The 24,372-nt window shown below is 34.8% G+C and overlaps 1 protein-coding gene across 3 annotated transcripts in view; it reads right to left on the bottom strand.

Annotated features, from left to right (window-relative positions):
- Positions 1–24,372, bottom strand: part of RPRD1A (regulation of nuclear pre-mRNA domain containing 1A) — a 77,747-nt gene that overhangs the window by 28,798 nt on the left and 24,577 nt on the right. The window contains exons 2-7 of one of the 3 annotated variants that reach the window (XM_067014716.1): positions 15,231–15,385; positions 11,104–11,233; positions 8,052–8,158; positions 7,875–7,972; positions 4,846–4,972; positions 4,560–4,735 (exon numbers count right to left, since the gene is read on the bottom strand). In XM_067014716.1, the coding sequence (XP_066870817.1) occupies positions 4,560–4,735; positions 4,846–4,972; positions 7,875–7,972; positions 8,052–8,158; positions 11,104–11,233; positions 15,231–15,330 (738 nt within the window). In that variant the 5' untranslated portion in view covers positions 15,331–15,385. Of the gene's footprint in view, positions 1–2,552; positions 3,207–4,559; positions 4,736–4,845; positions 4,973–7,874; positions 7,973–8,051; positions 8,159–11,103; positions 11,234–15,230; positions 15,386–24,372 lie in introns of those variants that run through there. The other 2 variants (XM_059041398.2, XM_059041397.2) reach the window with 2 other exon arrangements.

Genomic DNA, 24,372 nt, shown 5'->3' with positions numbered 1-24,372 from the left:
TAAGATGAACATAAAATACATGAAAAGGACAATATGCAAAATAATACATGGACCCAACACATGGCGCTAAGCCTTTTGCTTATGTAGTTTTCCTATGATGAAAATAGCTTATTTGCATAATTAATAAAAATAATTAAAAGATTACATGATTCTTGAATAATGGATAAATTAACCATAAAGGTTTTTAGACTTAATATTTTGATCTCGAAAAATTATCTAAGAAAACATTAAGAAACTAGTAACATTTGCTTCTTTAAAAAATCCATTAGCTCTTATCAAATTAACTTTAAATTTAAATGAAATAATGATTTCAATGGAAAAACGAAGTACAATATTAAGAAAAAACTGAACCACAGATGAAAGATTCCATAAGCAGTTCTCCATATTCTTCCTATTATCCTCTTGAATGATATTTGTAATTTGATAAATCAATAACCATCAAAAAAGCTACATGAAAACAACACCTTCAGCAACAGATGTTTAAATTTGCATTTTCAGTGCTATGTATTTCAAACATTCTTATATCCTATATTAGGAGATGTCATTAAGCATTTCTAATCACTAAATGTCTCAGGAAAAACAAAACTGATCTTTAAGCATTTTAAAAAAATGGAAATTGAACTTTTTGGAAAACAAAATTTTATAAAAGCAAGCACTCTTGAAAAGACCAATTAAGAAATGTCTACTTAGCAAAATGTCATTTAAGATATTAATTATGAAGGCAAATATATATAAGTGGGAAGAAAATATAATTCATATGCATAATAATCATGATTAGCTAAAATTATAGACATGAAAAATACCAAAAAGTAATAAAAACAAAAAATCTACCAAGTAGCTAAATGTGGGTAAAACAAATGAGCCAGTAGAATAGAAAACTGACCACATTCATGTATACACATGTATATACAGAAATAAATATGACAGAAATGGCATTTTATAATACAGTAAAATATAGACTGTCATTAATTGACTAATCATTAATCAATAAATGACGGGATATTTACTATCACTTTCAGACAGTTATATCCCTAAATCATATATACCATGAACAAAAAAATCCTAATGGATAAAATTATTAGGAAAAAAACTATAGAAAACTTGTATTTTTGTAGTTATGAATTGAGAAGGTGATCTTAACTATATCCAAAAAACCTAGAATCTATAAAGGCAAAAACAAATATTAATGTCTTAGAAACATAAACTTAGAACCAAACAGAAAAGTAGCCAAAGGATAGAGGAAATTTGCAGCAGAAATAAAGACTAATAAATATTTTTAAATGACCAATCTGAGTAAATAAAAATTTTTTTAACCTATCAGATATGCAAAAATTTTAAAGATCACTGACATTCATTGTTGGGTGAGGTTGTGCAGGAAAAGATGCACTTATACTTCAAGGAGTTTAAAAAGGCAAAACCTTTTGGAGGGCTTGAGTACATTATCAACACCTAAACAGACATTCTTTTTGACCCACCTATTCTATTCTACTTCTGAGAATCAATCCAACAGATATACTAGCATAGCTGTACAAACCTGCATCACCAGGATGTTCTCTCTGGTACTACCTATAATGCACAAAACTTAAAGCAACTCAGTGGATGCAATCTGACACCATGAGAAGGGACTGACTTAAACAAACAACATTCATACAATGATTATGCCCTCATTTTTTAAAAAATGAGGTAAATCTGAATATACTGATGTAAGACTACAAAAGATAAACACTATCCTTTCTGACAGCTTTCCCATCCTGACTTTTAGAACTTGGAACTATGATTTGATGTCTCCTTTTAAGAGCCATCAAACTTTGATTTCCAATTTTCTATGGAAGTCTAAATTGGGATTTTATAAAAGCATGTTTTCTTATACCAATTGTATCATGAAAAGAAGTATTAAAAATTGAGCAACAAAGATGTTATCATGGCGAATGATTCCCATAGCAATCTATGAAATAGATTTTTAAATATAAATTCGGTTTATTAATTAGGTTTATTAGTCTATTTTAAGTTATCTGCTTTAATAACCAGCTAAAGGTAGTTACAAGTTAAAAAATGATTCATAATTTTCAAAAATTTTAAAAACACTTCATGTTTTCATTCATTACAAATGCTTTAACAGTGGCTTTCTTAAGAAATATGAAATAGCCAATTCCTGAACTGATACTTTAAATTTATGTCCTTTTTTTTTTAAGAGCAATTAATGACATGTCAATACCTGGTCAATCACAGATGATGTTCAAAGATGCCTGATAAGTGAAAACTATGTGATGCTATCACAGCTGATATAGTAAGTATAAATCCTGACCTCTCAGTCTCAACTTCAAAGGGATGCCACCTACTTGGTACAAAAAAGTGTCTAAATAACTCAAATCATTTTCACATCTTCTGACACAAGAATCACCTAGTTATAAATGATAATTTACAAAGAGTTCTATGGAATAACTTCCTAGTTTATTAGAAATCTAAATATTTTTTACTTCTAAGAAACATTTGACATAATTTAAGTAGTTGGTTTATAATATGAAAATCCAGTCATGCTAAAAAACAACATAAAAGTTCCTAGAACACTTTATTTTGAGAAAGTAATTACCTCCGAGGAGGGAGGAAACAGAGTTGGAGAGAGAGGGCTTTAGCTGTTGCTGTAATCTTACAGTTAAGCAAAAACTGAAAGCGCAATTGTCATTTTGCAGGCAGACTCCCTAGGTTCTAAACAACTCACTACCTCTTTGTGACCTTTAGAGCAAGTTATTTAATCTCCCAGTACCTCATGAGGTTTCCTTTATCTGTAAAATTCGGATAAATAATAACATTTCCTGCTACATAGGATTAAATGAGTTGATATATGTGAAGTGCTTAGAATAGTACCTGACACATGGTAAATATTACTCCCATTATTATCATCAGCCTCACCACCTATAATTATCAATCATGAAATCTGGCTGAAAGGAACTGGGAAAAGAGGGGGTTAAGGTGGGATGGTATCTGATCTTTTTTCTACATGTTTCAAACATAAATGCTATTTTTGTTAACAAGTGATATATAACCAGTTTAAGTGAGAAAGCAGTATGAAGTAGAATAACAAAGCTTCAGTCTTCAATTTTCAAAAACATGAGACAATTCAGGCTTTGGATTTTGATATTTATTTTTATCAGGAAGAACATGCTAATGATGATGACATCGTTAGAAGATACGCCCATGTCCAATACCTGCAACAGAAGCTCAATAGAAGTTAAAGAAACCATACCAAAGACTAAAGACAAAAATTGTATGACATTACTTACCCTTAATTCTGCTAACAATAAAACAAGTAACAGTATGTTTAGGATTGAAGTTCCATCACAAGATCAAAAACTGGCAAGTTAACTATGAAATGTATTTTTTTGAAAAATTCTATCTTTTCCTTTCTATGTAAAATTGGGCAGCCTCTCTAAAGGTAGAGTACAATGCCAACAACTATGAGTGTGTATATGTGAGCAGAGGAGGGGCAGACTGAAAAGGTGCAATGCTAAACAGTGCTACAATTTGGGGTGGGAGAGCTCTGCTGCTGATACTAATTAATTGCGATCACAGGTAGAGATGACAATCATCTTTGGCACAATTAGAGACTGCTGAAACAAGAATTAAACTCTAATAAATAAAAGCAACTTAACAGAGGCAGCATCATAACATACCTACAAATTTAAAGAGAACTGTCTTAAAAAAGGGATCCAGACATATGAGAAATTCTCCTACATATTATTAGAAAAAGAAATTGCTACAGCAGCAAACAATTTAAACAAGAACTAATCAAATGAAAGATTCTTTTAAATAAAACCAAAACTGGTTCATCCACCCCTGACAATGGCTACTCTGCTCAAAGGAAATTTGAGAGTGTTTCTTTTTTTAACCACTGCACCTTCCCGGGGGTGGGGTGGGGGTGGGGGGTGTCCAGACTTCTCATCAACAGTATCAATCATCATTGAATTTAAAGAAACAATAATAACTTTCTACCTATGGATGTGTCTGAGCCAAGAGTGCGGTAGGAATATGTTAAGCATCAGAATCAGGGATGGGAATAAAGGAGTAACTTGAAGACTACCTTCCCAAACAAAAATGATGTTCAGGAACAGGGAGACTGGGGATACTCATAACAAAAAGTCTTTATTTCATAACTGTATACCCAAAAGACTGCATGTACTCAGAAATTAAATAAGTCCAACGATAATTTACTGTAGTTGACACCAGACTTTATACCAACTGCTATTTTCCCATTATTTTTGTTCTTGAAGATATAGGTTTAAGCTCAGAAGACGAAATACTATTACTGGAATTTCACGTGAATAATTTTAAAATGCAATTTTAAAATTGTGCTAATTCCAAATTTCTAAATTTACTTATGCAGATTGATTTGGTTCAAATAAAAAGAAACCAATTAATGCAAGGAGTAGCTTACCTGGGCCATTGTCTAAAAAGGTCTATGTCCAAAAAATGCAGAATGTTCAGGAATATTAAGCTATTTTTAAATTCCTACCAAAAATAAATTAAACAAATAAGCACTAAATAAGGAAAAGGTTACGCACTTCCAATTTATGCTCTTTCTCTGCAAGGGCTTCCTTTTGACAACGAAGAAAATCTGCTAACATTCGAGTGAGTTGCTTCCTATCATCTATTTCAGCCGCCAATCTGCCATTGTAATCTGCCAGCAACATACAAGCATCCTCTACCATTTTAGAAAGTCTTTCTCCAGATTCTTTATCTAAGAAAAGCACAGAATAACAAAATTATTACACAACAAAAACAATGCCATATGTGGTTTCCTTACTCCAACTCCCAAAAAAGTTCCAGATCACATTTTTCTCTTCTTACCTGTTATTTTATCTAGCAGGGATACTTCTTGAACTTCAACAGGCAAAGAAGCTATCCTTTGATGAACTGCTGCATCACCAGAAGCTGCATTTTCTAGATCTTGTAATGCTCGAACGAGATCTAGAGTCTAAAAAGTTATAGAACTTCAGAACCAAAATTAGTGAAGCTTAAACAAATATAAAAGACTTGAAATTTATTTCATATTCCTTAATCCTTATGGGCTATTTATTAGTTTAAACTGCTGTCAGAGACAGTCCATTTCTTTCATATATTAAGAAAAAAGCTACACTATATTAGGTATTGGAAATATATAAATTGGAAACATAGATATTTCTAGTGGTACAGATAGATAGTGTAAAAATAATTATCTGACTATTAAAATGATGTGATTCATTTATAAACCAAATACATACAGTGGTAAAAGGCAGGCTATAATTTCAACCTGGAGAATACAAGTTTTATGTATGCTATAGTCATTGTATTATCATTATACATAAAAATTTTTTGTATTAAATTGTATATTGGGGGATGGGGGAATCAAATCATCATCTACCACAACATACAAGAGCCCCCCAAATTCCACTTCTCAATAAAGTAGTTAAAGCATAAGAGAAATGTAATTTTAGAATATGTATGTTCAAATATGGCACCTTAACTATTCTATGGTTTGTTACTAAGATCATTAAAATATTACAAAGTTCCATATATCTGGTGACTAATATTTATATAATGCTTAACCAGTATTTTATCATCAGAATATTTTAGTTGCACTGTTTTCATACCAGCTATAATTAGGAGGGAAGGGCAAGTCTCTGCTGATGATTTCACAATTCATAATATATCTAAAGTTATTCCAAAGAAAATGGTGTAAATTTTCTTTTTACTAGTCTCCATTCCCATCCCACCTCACTTTTTCTTTTTTCTTTTTTTCATCTCTAAGCCTAGATCCTAGAACACTAGGAAATTACACACATACATGAAAAATATAGGATATTCAAATTCTGTGTATATATTTAGATGACACTGACAGCCAGTAACTGATTTTTCTTTAAGCTATTCCCTTATAAAAAAATGCTATCACTGGGGTCTAACACATAGCAAATGATCAAACATGATAAGAATGAATGGAACCTAATATGAAATATACCATACCAAGTGTGTTTTTAATTCACCACAGGTTTAAAATCCCAATATTAAAAAAAATAATTTTGTTATATTTCCCCTCTACAATGAAAGTGAGCTTAACAGCAATGACAATTACCGGGAAGCTTGTTTCTCATGGTGCCCCAAATAACTTATATACTTTAATTTTTTAATCAGTCTTAGAAAGTTCCAAAATTTTCTGGAGTTCTAAGAAGAAACCTGGCTTTACAGTTTTGACGATGTATGCATGCTTTAATTACAACCCACTCTCATCACACCTTCACACTCCTACATGAGCTAATTCTCCCAACGCTCAGTCAAGGATCCAGATAAGAAAGCAAAGTTGTCTGAAACAACACTAGCCTAGGACTTCCTGATAGAGGAGAATGAAATGAGTTCAACTACATTCTATAAAGAGAAATTTTAGCCATTCTTATGAAGAATGACATATATAAAATGGTAACTATAAAGCTGAACTACTGGGAATTAAGCAGTACAACTAATCTGAAAATGGTCATTATAAAACAAAACACAATAGCATTTTACACAACAAGTACTACGGAAGAGTCAGGTGGTTACTCAGACACTCCTAGGAAGTACAACTTAGGTTACTCTTTCATGAGGTAGAATAGGAGAGGGTAAGACCTATATTTAGAACTGGGGTAAAATACTGTTCATGGAGTCATTACGGGGCTCTTAGCAAAAAGTGATTCCTTGTCTTGAATTATTACCAAACAGAAAGAAATATAAGCCTTAGTGTTTGGCTGTTCCAAACGTTATGTTCCTATTACATTTCTATTCAAGCTGTTATCCATGATGACCATATGGGCTTCAGCATTCCTGTCATTAAGGCCAACAGGGGCTTGACTCAGGTACTAGCTGAGACCCTCAGTCAAATTATTTCTGCCTCCTGAGTACTAACACTGATATAAATCCACAATTCCAGGCAGTAATTGGTTGTATCTTTATTTCAAGCTCTTTTCATGGCAGAAAGAGCTCCATCCAGCTTCAGATTTCACACAGTGAGTTCTGGTCTAGGTCTCCAACTCATTAAGTTCTTGTTACTCTACAGGATACTAACTTCTGTAAAACCATGTCTGCTTCCAGACAAAAGCGCAGCAGGAACCACACTCTGGCTCACATTTTGAGTTATGTTTCTGTACCATTTGTAGCCCATGGCAATATATACCTTGTTTTAAGAATATGGCTATGTCTTCATTTTCTCCTTTAAAATTTTATCTGTCCCTCCTATATGTTTGAAACATAGAAGCAGGAAGCTTTAAGACTCAATGCCCCATAATTAAGGTAAAAATTCTTTCTGGAATCATCTGATGGTTAGAAAATGCTATACTGTATCAACCTGGGAGGACATGGAGTATTAAGATAATGATTCTGATTCATCTTATTTTATTACCATGGAACTACATGGTTTTATATAGTTACACAGAACTGTATGAATACATACACTCAAACTCTAAAATGCATTTTTACATGTTTAAAAGCAAAAATACTTAAAAGAGTGGTGCTTACCTCTAGGCATAGAACTTTTAGCATACTTAAACAACAAAATAGTCTTAACATATAATGTTGTATTTATTTAAAAGGAAACTGTTTAAATGGTAGATATCTCATCAGACCTAATCATACTTAGCAATCAAATACTCTTTCTACACAAAATGTAAGCGCCTAATATACAATATACAACACACTACGTTAAACATAAGCAATGTATTAATCAGAAAATAAGACTTACTCACATAGCTTCTTTCCTGTACTCAGAATTATAATAAAAGTCAATTTACAGAAGTAAAACATTGAAATTAGTAAAGCTTGATGGCTACATGAAGTACTAGCAATTAAATCCCTTAACAGAGAAAAACCACTACCTGTGGTGGTTCACTTGGAGATCCTAGAGAGGAACAGTTTTCACTCTCATCCACCTTAATCTGTTCATATGTTCGCTTCCTAGGCTTCTTATCGCCATCTGAATTGAAAGAACATTTAAGTTTTAATGAGAGAATACATTTTAATGAAGAGATAATGATAAAAGATTATATACTTACACAGAGCTTGCTTAAGTTGTTCTAATACATCATTTTCATAAACAGACCTTTCTTCCCAAATAGATAACACTCTTCCAAGGTGCTTCTTACAACTTTCATCAGTTTCACTAAAGAAAGATAAAAATATTAACAGTAAAATGCCTAGTGCTATTGCAAAGATAACGGTGATTTTAAATTCAATGACACTCATTCCCTGAAAAAAGCTGCCCAAATGTTTACCAAGTTCTACTATGTGGCCAGCAGTTCAGGGGTGAAGTGACCAAGATAGACATATTCCCTGCTTCCCTTAAAGAGCTTAGAGACATATTATTAAACAAAAAATGATGAAAGTGTTAGTACTGGTGACTAGGGGTTATCAAGAAGGTACCCCTAACCTAATGGGGGAATGAACATAAAGCTAAGGAAGATTTCTAATGGGTAATTTTTAAACTTATTTAACAAATATTTATTGATCAAGGTACTGTCTCTGACACTGGATATACAAATGGAGCTTTATGGCAGCTGTATTTTTATAAGTGCCACAAAAGAGAACAGGGTGTTAAAAACAGGCTTAACAGAGAGACACAGTCCACTTCAAGAGAGATCAGGAAGGGTATGTGAGGAAGTATATTTGAGGAAATGATGTATTTAATCTGAGTTCTAAAGACTGGATATACAGGGGAGTGGGAAACAGACTACTTCCACCACTTCCCACCGCCTTCATCACTACCACTGTAGAATGAGCCACTATTATCTCTTGCCTGGATTTTTTTTTTAAGATTTATTTATTTATGGCTGCATCAGGTCTTAGTCACGGCATGCAGGATCTTCGTTGTTCTTGCCTGGATTTTGGTAACCGTCTTCTCATTGGTCTCCCAGGCTCTACTCCTTCATTCTATTCTCTACTAAAGTAAATCATGCCATACTGCTCTCAGTTCTCTAAGAACCACCAATCATACCAAGAATAAAAGCGAAATTCTTATCCTGGGCCACAATGTGGACATATTCTGCTTCCTGGCTGCCTCTCAGTCCACATTTCCTAAATACAAATCTCCTTGCTGATCCTCAAACATGCCCAGCACATGGCTATCTCACTGTTTCTGCCAAGTTTTTTCTCTACCTAGGATCCTCTCTTCCTAGAGTCAAATGGCTCGTTTCATCCCTCCCTTTAGTCTCTGTTCAAATGCTACCTCCCCAAAACAGTCAATCTTTATCTCATAAAATAAATGAGCACCATCACACTCTGTAGCTCCTTCCCTGCTTTATGTTTCTTCAAAGTACTTATCTTTTGACATTTTAATGTATATTCATTCACTTGTCTATTACTTTGTCATCCACTGAAATGTAAGCTCTACTAGAACAGAACTTTGTCTCTTTCACTACTGTATTCTCACTGACTAGCACATAGTAGGTGGTCAATAAATATTTTATTGAATTCTAGGGAGAAGCAACATATATTAAAAAGCCTAAGGCAGAAAGAACTAAAAGAGATTCAGTTAGCTTAAACTGTACAGTGTATAGAGTGTGTGTGAGAGAGTGTGGTGGTGGGGGGATGGCCACAGGGAATGTGAGAGAGGAGACTGAAGAGGTAGCCTGGGCCATGAAGGAACACCTGAAGTCTTACTCAGGACCTGAGACTTGATCTCTAGGACAAACGAGAACCACTCAAAGGCAAGAGAGTGTTGTATCAGCTCTGCAACTCTGGCTACAGTTTCCTAAATGGATTAAGCAATATTGGAGGCTACTGTAATTATACAGAAATGACATTATGGTAATTGGAATGGAAAGAAATCTAAAGAACCGAGGGAACTATATGTACTATAAGGGATAAGGGGGGGCGTGAAGGAGAAAGGACAGTTGATATATTATAAATAACTATATCACAGAGAGTTCAAGATAACACCTAGTTTCTCACATGGGCATCTGGATAGATGGAGTTGCCATTCATCAACAGAGTGAACCCAGAGAGGAAGCAAGTTTGACAGGGAGGAAGGACATAGTGAGTTCAATAACAGACACAGTGAGTCTGAGATGTTTGGAGGCATACAACTAGAAATCAATAGGCAATTGGATATACAGGACTAAAAGGAAAAACATCTGGACTGAAGCGTAAGATTGCCAGTTTTTAGGGTATGGATAATAACTAAATACATGTAATGTATGAAATCACCCAGAGGGCTAGTAAAGAATATGACACCAGAAGGCAGCCCAGGACTAAACTCTAAGAAACACCAGCACCTGAAAAGATGGTAAGAGTATCTAAACTGAAGGATAAATAATATTAATTTAAGAAAGCAATATACTGCAGTGTTTCACACTCTAATTTTTTTTTCCACACTCTATAATTTTTTTAAAAAATGCATCTACTGTGACTAAACCTGCAGGGCATGTGGTAAGTATATTTTCATCCTTAAATCATTCAACACAGATCATTCACCACTGAATTCTGTAATTTAGATTGATTTAATTGCCTACCCCAATAATGTTTACTCAGTAATCTACCAAATATTTGCATATAATGTTTGGAAATAAGCATTTTAAAAGTACAGATTTCTACCTTCAGAATTTTTCTGTAGCAAAATTTTCAACAGGCTTATGATTATTTTAAATATTCTGTATTTCCAAAGCATTTAAAAATGTTATGACATACACCCACACACTAGAAAACCTTAAAATTATTATAAGCAATATGAGAGAAAGGGGTACTAAGTTTTTCCAGAAATATCAGTTGGAAGATTGATAGTTTTATAAGCACACAAATTTTCAATTCAACACATTCATTCATTCTTAATGAATTTCATTCCAAAATGGCAGTTGCTTTTGGTTACTTAAGGAAAAGGTGAAATTCAAGTACTCCAAATGCCCACCTTAGTAACAGCTCAAAAAATGTTTCCTTCACAGCAAGTATTTATAACACATTTACAAATGCCATTACAAGTAAGTCTTTTCAAGTGAAAACCTCAAAGAAATATATACTTTGTTTTTTTATTTTAATGTCTTAAGGCAAGTTTTAGCAAAAGGACACATTAGGCATTTACAACAGGTTACCTAGTACCCAAAACAATTATCATACCTTGAAACATGCTTAAAAGCCTCCACTATAACTGGTGCAAAATCTTTTGTAAACTCTGGCCCCTTCCTTTTGCTGTTCTGAATGACATCATTAGCTAGGTAGAGAAAAGTAAGCTTCCTGTTTGGTTTGGCTGAAAAAAAAAAAAAAAATTTAACCTAATTAAAATATCCTCACTTAATTTAGACAAACTTTCTCAATACCTGAATTAAGCAGTTTGAGAACTAGACAAACTTACTAACCTTTGTGTATTATGTTCAACCCTAGCTTCTCATTCCACTACCAAACTTAGCAAGTCATTATTCTTTAAAAGATAACTACTCTGGTTTCTGAAGATCACTCATGTGAGGAAAAAAGAGAACTTAAGAGGCAGAGATAGTCAATGAAATATCTGTTTCCTTACAGTTCTAAGTCGCCCAAACCACTTATCCTTGATTAGTCTCTTTTTCCCCAAAACAAAATTATTTATTTACTCCAAATTATTTATTTAATCCAAAATTTGAAAGAACTTGGTGGTAAGGAAATAGACTGTTACATGACACAAGATAAAAAGCCTAATTCTATATTTAAAAAAAAAAAATCAAACCTTAAAAATAAAAATACTACCACCTCGTGTCATGCACATGAGCACCACAGGGCCAGGGACGGACCAGCTGTCAGGTGGGCAGGCGGGCGGGGAGGAAGCCGAGGCCGCAGCTTGAGGGAGGCCCTGGCCCCTCCTCGCCTGTGTCTGGCAGAGCCGGTGTGAAACGAAGAGACTGTTAAGGGAAACACTGACCAAAACCGCCCTCCCTGTCCAGGCAAGATAGTAACCACTTGCATGAGTTATCTTACAAACAGAAGGTCTTGCTTCGGAACGTGGAACTAACAAGTTACCACAAACCAGAAGAATTTGGGAAAGGTCAAAAGAGAGAGGAGATGCCAGTCCATACGTCCTGCCAACCTCCCAGAATCCTTCTCACTGGAATCCATCTTGGCTGAGCGATCCTTGATTGCTAGTCTTAATTATTTCCAAACTAATAGTTTTATACACAGAAATCCTCACATCTGACTATCCTGTACTAAATTTTATTAAAACTATTAAACACTACATGAAATACAGCCACTTAAGATGGTGAATGGTCATGTTATTAAAATGGTACCCTAAATCTTAGCTGAATTTATGACTATTTTAATACCCATGTTGATTTAAAACTCAATATTACTGTCAAACAAAAGAATACAAAATGTAAAATAAGTTGAGAGACATCACTTCAATCAATTACATATTTTTTGTTTATGAAATAAATATTTGCCAAGCGAATAGAGTAAATGTTAGGGAAACCAAATGGACAAAGTTTAGATATTTTCCCCCCTTTGGATTACATGGCCTTAAATAACTGATTCATCTTGACAAAAACATGCCCCTACTCACTATATTCTGTGGTATGGTCATCCTCCTAAAAGAGCAGATAAGATTTCACTAATTGCTGACCAGAATCCATTTTTTACTGTGTTACAATGTTAAGTGGCATAGTAGTATTGAATCTGACTTAAGATTCATATATAAAAGGAAAACCTATTAGTTGAACACAATCTTTTATATTGACTATTTTCATAATACAATTTTATTAGAATTAAAATTGAATCATTCAAAGTTGTACAATTATATTCAGAAACAACATACTTTGTGGCATCCACATCACGATGGTGTAGGGGACTTAAGATCAGTACTGATAATCCAGTGCACTATTCATGTGGGCCAGTTTATTGGATTTAAGACAAATATTTGGGCCAGGTGCATTTGGTCCTCAAGATGTGAGTATTCAATTTAAAATTTAACCCACTTTTGAGTTCACATTTTTCTTTTAGGGGAAACCAGCATCCCACCCTTCTCATAAGAAACTAAAATACTGAGTCACAACTGATCAGACCTTACAAACCTGTGCCACCCACTGCATAACCTGGTTTGCCTGTCTAAAGTTGCAGCCCACCAATTTTCGTGCTTTTCAAAGTTGCTGGCATAGAATAAAGACAAGGGAGAGATGGCAATAACAGAGACCAATTTCTGATTCTTCTGTCTTGTCTGGTTAGTCAAGCCATAGAGTATAACTGGTTAAGATACCAGGACCCTTTCCCATGAAAATGATAATAATGGTAACTTTCCCAGTATTCAACCCTATCTTTTTATTATTTTTTACCTACCCCTGCCTCTGCCCACAAAAAACCACACACAAAGAAAAGGCCTTATTTAATCCAAGTATTAGAAGTATTATTTAATCCAAGTGTTTGCCTTCTTAAGATCAAAATGAGTTTAAATACTCAAATCTGTTCTAAGCAGTTTATATATATATATATATATATAAAACCTAATTTAATCCATATAATGTAAGGTACCATTATTATCTGCATTTGGAAGTTGAATAAAAATAGACATCAAAAAGGTTATCTGCCCACAGTGAAATAGACAGGAAGGGATCAGCCATGATTTGAATCCTAAAAGTCCAACTCCAAAGCATTCCCTCTTTACAACCAGACTATGCCTGCTATCATAAATGAAAGCGGATACTACCTTTAGAGAAGATTTAGTAGCAACTCAACAAAAATATTTTAGAATGTTAGCAGTATTATTCACAACAGCCAAAAAGTGGAAGCAATCCAAGTGTCTGTCAAAAGATGAATGGATAAGCAAAAGGTGGTATATACATACAAATAGAATACTACTCAGCCTTAAAAAGAAAGGACATTCTGACACATGCTACAATGTGAATGAACCCAGAGGACATCAAGTTAAGTGCAACAAGCCAGACACAGAAAGACATATACTGTATGATTCCATTTATATCAGGTGCCTAGAATAGTCAAATTCAAAGAAAAAGTAGAATGGTGATTGCCAGGGGCTAGGGTGAGGGAGATATGGAGAGTTAATGTTTAATAGGTATAGAGTTCCAGTTTTATAAGAGGAAAAGCATTCTGGAGATGGATACTAATGATAGTTGCATAACAGGATAAATGTACTTAATACCATTAAACCTCACACTTAAAAATGATTAAAGGTCAATTTTTTGTTATGTTTATTTTACTACAAACATTTAAAAGTATACATTTTACACTGTTTTTAAAAACTTGTGAGCTACTAATCTCTTGAAAATAATTCAGAATAATTTCTGCAATGTACACTAAAGTAAAAATTTTCAAGATTTCAACATACAGTTCCCAGTATATTCCAAAGAATGAACTCTGTACCAGGAGCACGGCTTTAGTATGGAATCCAAATACCAAAACATCATTTTCATTTCTTTCCTTGTGGAACCCAGGCTATAATGAGAAAAACTAGAAATTGCCATAAATTATACCCTTCTCCAAACTTTCAGGGAAAAAAGTTTACTTCCATTTAAAACTTTATGTAAAGCAAATAATAAACTAATGCAACAAATCACAACAAGCAATTCCAGAAGAAAATCACAAAACTGATTTGCAAATAAATTTTATAAGTTATAAATAACAGAGCCATAAATTGTCACTAAGACGTGCAAAGTTAACAGAAAGGGCAAACAAGCCATTTCATAATTTCTTAAAGAAATAACTCTACTGGCAACAGAATATAAGGCTAAATAATGGGTCTGATGTAATCAACTTCTACGTTTTTACAGTTCACAGGTTCCTTATAAAGACACCTATTTTATCAATCTCCCATTCAATTTAACTAGCGTTTATTTAATGTTTGCTATGTGCCAGGGACCATGCTGGAAACAGACCAAAAATAACCTTTCCTGTTCAATCAGGAGTTTGGAGGGACCCTACAAACTGGCACATGATAGGTCACATGACTAAGTATGTTCTTTTTTAAAAATTCTTTCTCTTCACTAATATATGACACCACCAGAGAAAGCAACCATAAATTCAATATTACATCCCCGTTAGTCTGTGTGTATACTGCTATGTTTGTACCAATATAAGCCAAGTAAGGACTAGTCAACATATTGTGAGAAACCATTTTCTTATATCTCACCTCACTGAACTAAATCTTAAGCTCCTGTAGGTACTAAGTATAGCCCTTTTCCAGGGGCCCTGTATGTGAATAGGTACATCAAAACAAATAATAATAATAATAAAATCTGGCTGGCTAATATAAGAGAACATAGTATTACCTAAAAAGTTGAGGGGCTTCCCTGGTGGCGCAGTGGTTGGGAGTCCGCCTGCCGATGCAGGGGACATGGGTTCATGCCCCAGTACGGGAGGATCCCACATGCCGCGGAGCGGCTGGGCCCGTGAGCCATGGCCGCTGAGCCTGCGCGTCCAGAGCCTGTGCTCCACAATGGGAGAGGCCACAACAGTGAGAGGCCCGCGTACCGCAAAAAAAAAAAAAAAAAAAAAAAGTTGAGCATACTCCCCAAAAAGGGCTATACAAGTTTAGTTCATCACACAAGTAAGAAATGGATACACAATAATTCACAAACAATTCAAATAAGGATCAATTACAAAGCTTCAGAAAGAAGAATCCAGACTAGTTAACAATAGGAAACAAACTTATTCAAAGGATTACAGATATGCCATCTAGTCTCACTAATTCATACTGAGTTCATAATCTAGTTTTACTTCTTCATAATCAGAAAGTGATAGGATCATTACTTATTTTCTTACACTGTTCAGACCATATGCCTACTTGTTTTGATATGATACAGAATATCATAATCTAATTTAATCACTGTTTTTATGTAGATTGAAATTTACAACCACAGTAGATGATAATGCTGATAAATACAACAAATAGCTAAAAAATTTTTATCTGTAAACACAGGAACCTTCTTCCCAAGGGAAGCATTCTATATAGAGAAGCAGCAAAAAAATTTAATATATATATATATATATATACACACACACACACACGCACACACATGCACATACACACACACACCAATGAGCATTACTGCAGTTCTTATAGAAGGACATCAGAAGAAAAGCCATTATCTTGAAACAAAAATCTATTAAGGATTTATTAACAACTGTTGGACAGCCTTATTTATTTATTTCCCTGATAAACTGAATCACAGACTAGAAAACATGTTCATATGGATGGATAGGTGGCTGTAAGGCAGAAACTGCTTTAACTTAGTAATACTCTTTGCCACAGAAAATGCATAATCAACAGATGGTTCTTGAATAGATCCTACCGATTCCAGACAGGACAAACAGTTCAGTCAGACACAGATGGCTGCTTCTTAATGGCTGAGGTGGGTGAAAAATGGATAGAGCTGGCATACTCCTGTATCACTGCCAGGATACCTCACACTTTTGGTAGCCCACCCCACGCTTAAAAATCCTTCAAAGATTTTCTACTGTTCTCCAGATAACATTTTAAATCCTTAACATGAACCAAAGGCCCAAAAAGGTCTGTCTCCACCTCTACACTACTCTCTCTTCATGCCCAACACTACTCCTCCTCCAATTTCCCCAACTCCTACCCATGCTTTACACCTCAGTTAAATGGTTTCCTCTAATTTTTCCCTGACCACCCACTACATATAGGTTAGGCAACCCTGATATGCTCTCATACCACCTCATACTTTTCCTATGGAGCATTTACTCCAACTATAATTGTTTTTATTTAATCTGGTGCTTCCCAACTAAATTCCATCTAAAGCAACAATTGTCACTCTCATCTACCAATCTATGGAATCAAGGCCAGGAGCTGATTCATAATTTGCTCAACATTTACTAAATCAATAAATTTTGGCCTAAACCTATGTCTTTAATTATTTGTTCTACTAACTTAGCTTCTGGTCTTAACCTCACCCAGCAGCTGAAAGGGGAACACATGTAAAATTACACACTACTTTCAGAAACCTCAACTTCAAATTCTGTTTATGGAAGACAAACTTTCTTACAGATCTAGCACTCTTTCTTATTTTCAGTGTATTGAGTTCAAATATTTTCCTTTCCCCTCCTCCATTCTAGAGTTCTCACAAATCATAACTCCACTGAAAAATACGAAGGGAAAGGTCAAAAAGTACAAATGTTAAGCAATTAAAACCAACTATCATTTTCTACCTGTTAGATTGATCAAGATGAACGTCTGACACTAACTAAAGTTGGCAAGAATATGGGTAAGATTATCACCTTTAGATACCTTCAGACATTGTGATTAAAATATAAATTAGTGAGACTTCTTAGAAAAATAATTTGGCAATATCTATGAAAAATGTAAATGCACAAATCCCTTGATCCTGCAAATTTCACTTCTAGGAATTTATCCTATGGGTATCTTCTCATAAATGCACAAAGAAATCACTAAGGATACTAATGATAAAACACAAAAGAGAGAACTAATTAAATCATGGTACATTCATACAATCCAATACTGTATACCTGTTAAAAAATGAGATAGATTTATATACAAATATAGAAAGATATCTAATAGTACTGAATTACACACATCCAAACACACACACACACATAGTAGATAGCTTTACTCTGGGGGAATATCAAGAAAGAATTTGGAAAAAAAAAAAAAAAAGTAAAAGAATTTGAGGGGGATCAAGAGTTACCAACAAAGAAGTCATAACAGGGAAACATATGAGCTATATATTAAAGGATTCACTTGAGCCTCCATGCTGAAAAGGGCTTCTGGGTAGTACTGACTTGGTGTTCCAACTGACTTTGTCCTGCAAGGGCATTTACCCATGATCTCTCCTGTCTCAATGTCTGGTTTAAAAGGAAACTCCACCTAGGCCCAGACAAATGGACATCTTTCCCATTCTAAAAGGCCCAAGGCAATTCTGCTTCCTCAAATTTTAAAAACCTTCATTTTGGTATACACAACAAATGAATTCTTAAAATCTTGAAAAGCACAAACTTCATCCTGGACCATTACACCACTATAAAAGACACTGTGAACTGGAAGAGTTCTAAAGAATACACATCATATTGTATATTCACATTATGCTTATAGAGTGGAACTGAAACTAAAACTTTTTTGGCCTATTAAGAATATCTTTAAGGGCTTCCCTGGTGGCGCAGTGGTTGAGAATCCGCCTGCCAATGCAGGGGACATGGGTTCGTGCCCTGGTCCGGGAGGATCCTGCATGCTGCGAAGCGGCTGGGCCCATGAGCCATGGCCACTGAGCCTGTGCTCCACAACGGGAGAGGCCACAACAGTGAGAGGCCCGCGTACCACAAAAAAAAAAAAAAAAAAAAAGAAAAAAAAAGAAAAAAGAATATCTTTTAAATAATATTGACTAGTTTCTTATGACCTAGGCACTGTTCTAAACGGTTATTACGTATCTCATTTAGTCTTCAAAACAACCCTACAGAATAAGTTATTATCCCCATTTACCAATGAAAGAAGTATTAAAGTAATTAAATGCACCCAAAGAAATGCACTGAAATCAATCAACACATACTATGGTCCCTAAATAACATTTTGTTAATAAAAGCAGGAACTACATAAGATGAGCCTGTAACATCTCGTCGTGATAGAAAGTAAGAAAGCTATTTTAAAAACTACCAAGGTTGTATCCAAAGGACACAAGCAATGCCCCAAGATGCTGCCACTGGCAAAAGAGTATCAAAAAGAACGACTACAATGGTCTGAAACACAAACAGCTAAAAATCCATAAGTTCATTAAAAAAACTTAAAAAAAACAAAGGTTGCTAAAGAACTAATTCAGCTGAAAAGGGGGAAAAAATAAGCCATTTATCCTCCTTTTCCTGGATGAACTGTATTTCAGAGTCAACAATGGCTGATGAAGAAAGTTCTCATGCAACAAATGCTCAAACTGCAGCATGCCTCAGAACCACGTAGAGGGCTTGTTAATACACAGATAACTGGTTCCTACCAATAGTTTCTGATGTAGGTCTGGGACAGGACCCAAGAATTTGCATTTCCAACAAATTCCCAGGTGATACTGATGCTGCAGAGGCCTACACTTTTTAAGAACCACGATTAGAAAAGAATTCTGCATAATAAACACAGAAAGAATAAAAGAACTAGAAATTCATAATTTTGCAACTCCTGATAAAATAAGGAGTCTAACCAACCACCATCAGAAGCTGCTAAAATCACTGGGTGAAAGGTGATGAGGAACTTTATAACAGATTCATAATGATAACAACTGAATCCACTGATCAATCTCATCCCTAAATATAAAACAACTTGACGTTAGGTATCTCTTAATGTGATGCAGCAGGAAGTGCATAACACAGGCAATGCAGTATTCTTTGGGAATGACACCATAAGGGTGGAATTACCCAAATGCCTAAGGAGGGAAATTCTATAGTCCATGTGACACAGTCTCCTCAACAAGTAAACTACAAGAAAAAAATGTGGGGGGAGAGGGGACATAAATTAAAGAGAACTGTTAACCAAATGTCATGAGTGGACCTTTTTGGATTCTACTTTGAACATTAACTATAAAGAGACATTTTTCAAGGAATCTAGGATACTGAACATGGACTAGGTTCAAAAAAAATCAAAGTTAACTTTGTTAGGTGTGACAGAGCTCTTACAATTACATTAAAATTTTAATATAAGGCTTAATTTATCTATTATAAATATATACTGACATATGTGTTTTAAATGAAGTCTGGGTTTTGCTTTAAAAAAAAAAAAAAACAGGGAAAAAAGTAGGTATCAGGGTAGGAAAGATTTAGGTAAATGAAACCAGAAAGGTATAACGTTGGTAACACTGCAGCTGGGTGATGGGCTCATGGAAGTTAAAAATCTTACTGTCTTTACTTACTTTTGTATATAATTTTAAGTCTATCATAAACAGCTAATTTAAAAATTAAATAAAACTTGAGCATAAAAAGTGAAATCTCCTTTCATCTCCACACCCTCACCACAAATGAGTTAATTATTTAGTATGTGTATCCTTTTCATACCATTTAATGTGCCTTTGCAAATACTATATACTTATTCACAGATACACACATACACAGAATTTTTTCTTCAGTAAGATAATGTTAAACATGTTTTACAGTTTTCTTCAATCTTCATATATCCAAAGCATTTTTGTGTTCATAAACAGATCTCTTACAAACTTTAAGAGCCTCATTCCTTTTAATAACTACTTAATCACATGAGATATATATATATAAGTTGTTTCAAATCTTTAATACCTTTCATGTTTGTAAACCTGAGTATTTCTATAGGATAGATTCTGACAAGCAGAGGTGATAGGTTAAAAGGTATGCAGTTTAAATTTTGACAGATATTGTCAAGTTGCCCACCAAAAAGGCCAACTGTTTGAACTCCTTCCACATGAAAATGCTCATTTCCCAACATCAACATAATACTATTAATATTTAAGATCTTTGCCAATCTCTCGGGAGTAAAATGATCCTGTTTTTATTTGCAATTCCCTATATATTATTAAAGCTGATTTCTCAGTCATTTATATTCCTTCTTTTGTAAATTGAAGGAATTCAATTCAAGTTCCCCACTCACATCATTTTCCCCATTTTCCTACTGAGCTGTTTGTTTTTTATCAACTCACAGGAGCATTTTATATGTTATGCATATTAGCTTTTTCCTGTTTTAGGTAGTGCAAATATTTTCCTGTTAAAATTTGATATTTTCTGCATTCACGGCTTTTATAACTTTATGTAGCCAAATCTATTTCCTATATGACTCATGGCCTATATTGTATTTAGAAAGTCCTTTCATGATCCCAAACTAGAAATGATTATAAATATGTATTTTTCTTACATGACTCCATAGTTGATTCTTTTCAATGTTATATCTTTAATTCAACTGGATTAATTTCATATGATATTAGTTAGGAATCTAAGAATCATTTATTAATATTCCATCTCTTATCACATGAGTTTCAAGTGTCTAATTTACCAAATGCCCACGTAAAATAGGTCTTCTCACAAATCTCTACTCTGTTCCTTTCATATATATATTTCTCTTCCTCTACCAACATCTTACTCTTCTAATTTCAATGTCTTTACAGTCTGCGTGGATACCTAAAAGGGCACACTACTTCCATTATTGTTTTCCCTCCAAAACTGTCAAAATTCACAAGACAAAGATTGCCTTGGCTCTTCCTCCACATTCACTTTTCCCAATGATCTACAAAATTAGTTTTACATTTCTTACAGACTGCCCTGAATTTACAGATTAATCTGGGAATATCTGACCTCTCTGCAATCAATTTTTACTTAGCAGTTTTACATACTACTGTACTTTAAAACACATACAACAAATGTATGTTTTAAACCAATAAAAAGTAAAATTTAGTGTCTAGCATACAGTTACATTAAGATAAGCTTGTTAAAATACTAACACCACAGGCAAACCTGAAAATATCCTATAATATCAAAGACAAGGAAATACTGGTAGAAAGCACTAGTCTCAGAGTTCCAAATGATGTGTACCAATTCCAATAGTCCTCCAATTTGTAGAGGACTTCTGCTTCTGAGAAGATAGAGCAGACATACTTTTCCCTATTCCTCCTGCAAAGCACAACTACAAATCCTAGACATTATAAATAAACAAAACATAGGAAAAGAAAAGGCAGCAGACTGGCTAGGGACCTTGGGAGTTCAACACGAGGTGAGTTTCCAGAGTTTTCATTTTGCCTCATATATCTCAGATTCAAAGTTGAAGAGGCCAGCAACACAGAAATCCTAACAGGTGCAGATATAAAAAGTTCCAACAAAAGCCTTCTCACTCTTGTCAAAGGAACAGGAAAAGGGCAGCCTAGCAAGACAGAAAACTTTTAGAAAATACCCTATCTACTCCAACCAAACACACTGCAGAAAGGAAAAGAAAAGAGAAAAAAGAAAAATCTGTGACCCCACTCACATCCACACCAGCAAAGGCTGTAATGTGGAAGCCCAACACCTCTCCAGAGTAGTGTCAGAGAAGGCAAAGGAGGGAGCCTGGACTTCCACCCCACCCAGCAGTAAGGAGGCACACCTCACTGGGGTGGTGTCACAGAAGGCCTAGTGGAAAGTCAGCACCTCCACCGTGGCCCAGCAACTCTGTGGTATCAGTGGAAGTCTCGTGGAGAGCCAGAACTCCCACTCACACCCAACAGTAACAAAGAACACCTCCTTCCCCTGATGGGGTACTGTCAGAGAAACCCAGCTAAAACAGGATTAAGTAAGGTCCAGAGTCTCATAACATAATACCAAAAAAATCTATGGATCAAACAAAATTTCCATCATACCAAGTACCAGGAGGCTCTCAAACTGAACGAAAAAAGTCAGTCAATAGATGCCAGCGCTAAGATGACAGAGATTTGAGAATTATTGACAAAGATTTTAAGGCAGCCATCATAAAAATGCTTCAACTAGCATATGCAAGTATGTTGAAAATACAAAATTTGTGGGATAAAGCTGAAGCAGTGCCGAGAGAAACTTGCACACACTACAAAAGATGAACAAGTCTAAAATCAATCATCTAAGCTCCCACCTCAAAAATCTAGAATAAGAAGAACAAAATAAACACAAGGAAGCATGAGGAAATAATAAAAGTAAAAAAAGGAAAATGAAATTGACACATAAAAATAAAGAAAAAGCTGTTTCCCCCACCCCAGTTTTTTGAGATATAAATGACATACAGCACTATATGAGTTTAAGGTGTACAGCATAACGGTTCGGTTTACATATACTGTGAACTGATTACCACAGTAAGTTAACTATCATCTCATATAGACACAAAAACAAAAAGATAAAAAAAAATTTCTTCTCCTTGTGATGAGACCACTTAGGCTTTATTTTCTTAACACTGTCACACATATCATACATACAACAGTGTTAATTATAGTCATCCTGTTGTACGTTACATCCCTACTACTTATTTACCTTAGAACTGTTAGTTTGTACCTTTTGACCACCTTCTTCTAATTCCCCGTCCTACATCTCGACCTCTGGTAACCACAAATCTGATTTCTTTTTCTGAGTTTGGGTTTGTGGCTTTTTTTTTTTTTAAAGATTCAACATATAAGTGAGATCATACAGTATTTCCTTCTCTGATTTATCTCACATAGAATTATGTCCATAAGGTCCATCCACATTCTTAAAAATGGCAGCATTTCCTCACTTCTTTAAGGCTGAATGATATTCTGCTCTGTGTGTGTGTGTGTGTGTGTGTGTGTATGTGTGTGTATATCTCACAACTTCTTTATCCATTCATCTCTCGATAGACACTCAGGTTGTTTCCATGTCTTGGCTATTATATCAGTTGTATTTCAATATATTAGGAATAAATGAGAAAAATAAAATTAAAAATACAATACCCCTTTAAATCGCTCAAAATACTGAAATACTTAAGTGTAAATAAAACAAAACACGTACAGGACTTGTATGCTGAAAGCTACATAATACTGATAAAAAAAAGTCAAAGAAGTTCTAAATAAATGGAAAAATATACCAAGTTTATGGATTAGAAGATGTTATATAATAAAGAGGTCAATTTTCCCTAAACTGATATGCAGGATTAATGCAACCCTTATTATAATCCCAGCAAAATAATTTTTATTGATATAGACCAGATTACTCTAAAGTCTATAAACAACGGCAAAAGACCCAGAGTAGCTAAAACAATTCTGCAAAGGAATTCAGTGGAAGGAATCAATCTACCCAATTTCAAGACTTATCATATAGCTATCAAGATTACTTGGCATTGGTGGAGGGAGACACACATGGATCAATGGAATAGGACAGAGAACCGAGAAACAGACTCACACAAATACACTCAAGTCAATTGTGACAAAAGAGCAAAGCAATTCAATAAAGGAAAGACAGCCTGCCTTTTCAACAAATGGTGCTGGAGCACTTGAACCCTCACCTAAATTTCACACCTTATATAAAAATTAACTCAAAATAGATCATGGACTTAAATGCAAAACTATAAGTATTTTAGAACAAAACACAGGGAAAAAAATTTTTCGAATCCAGGGCTAAGCAGAGTTCTTAAACTTGACACTAAAAGCGTAACACATAAAAGAAAAATTCAATAAACTGGGGTTAAGTAGGGGTGTGCTGGGATTGAGGTGGATGAGGTTACCAAAAGGCAACATGAGGCTGCCGCCTCTGCCGCCAAGTAGGAGCGAGCGGAGCCAAGATGGCCGTGTGGATTAAAGGCTCTTGGTGCTCCAGCCAGGTGTCAGGGCTGTGCCTGAGGTGGGAGAACCAACTTCAGGACACGGGTCCACAAGAGACCTGCCAGCTCCACGTAATATCAAACGGCGAAAATCTCCCAGAGATCTGCATCTCAACACCAACACTCAGCTTCACTCAATGACCAGCAAGCTACAGTGCTGGGCACCCTATGCCAAA

Source organism: Kogia breviceps, chromosome 15 (genome assembly GCF_026419965.1).
Source record: "Kogia breviceps isolate mKogBre1 chromosome 15, mKogBre1 haplotype 1, whole genome shotgun sequence".
NCBI classification, from domain to species: domain Eukaryota; kingdom Metazoa; phylum Chordata; class Mammalia; order Artiodactyla; family Physeteridae; genus Kogia; species Kogia breviceps.
This window is presented reverse-complemented; position numbering and strand designations above follow the sequence as displayed.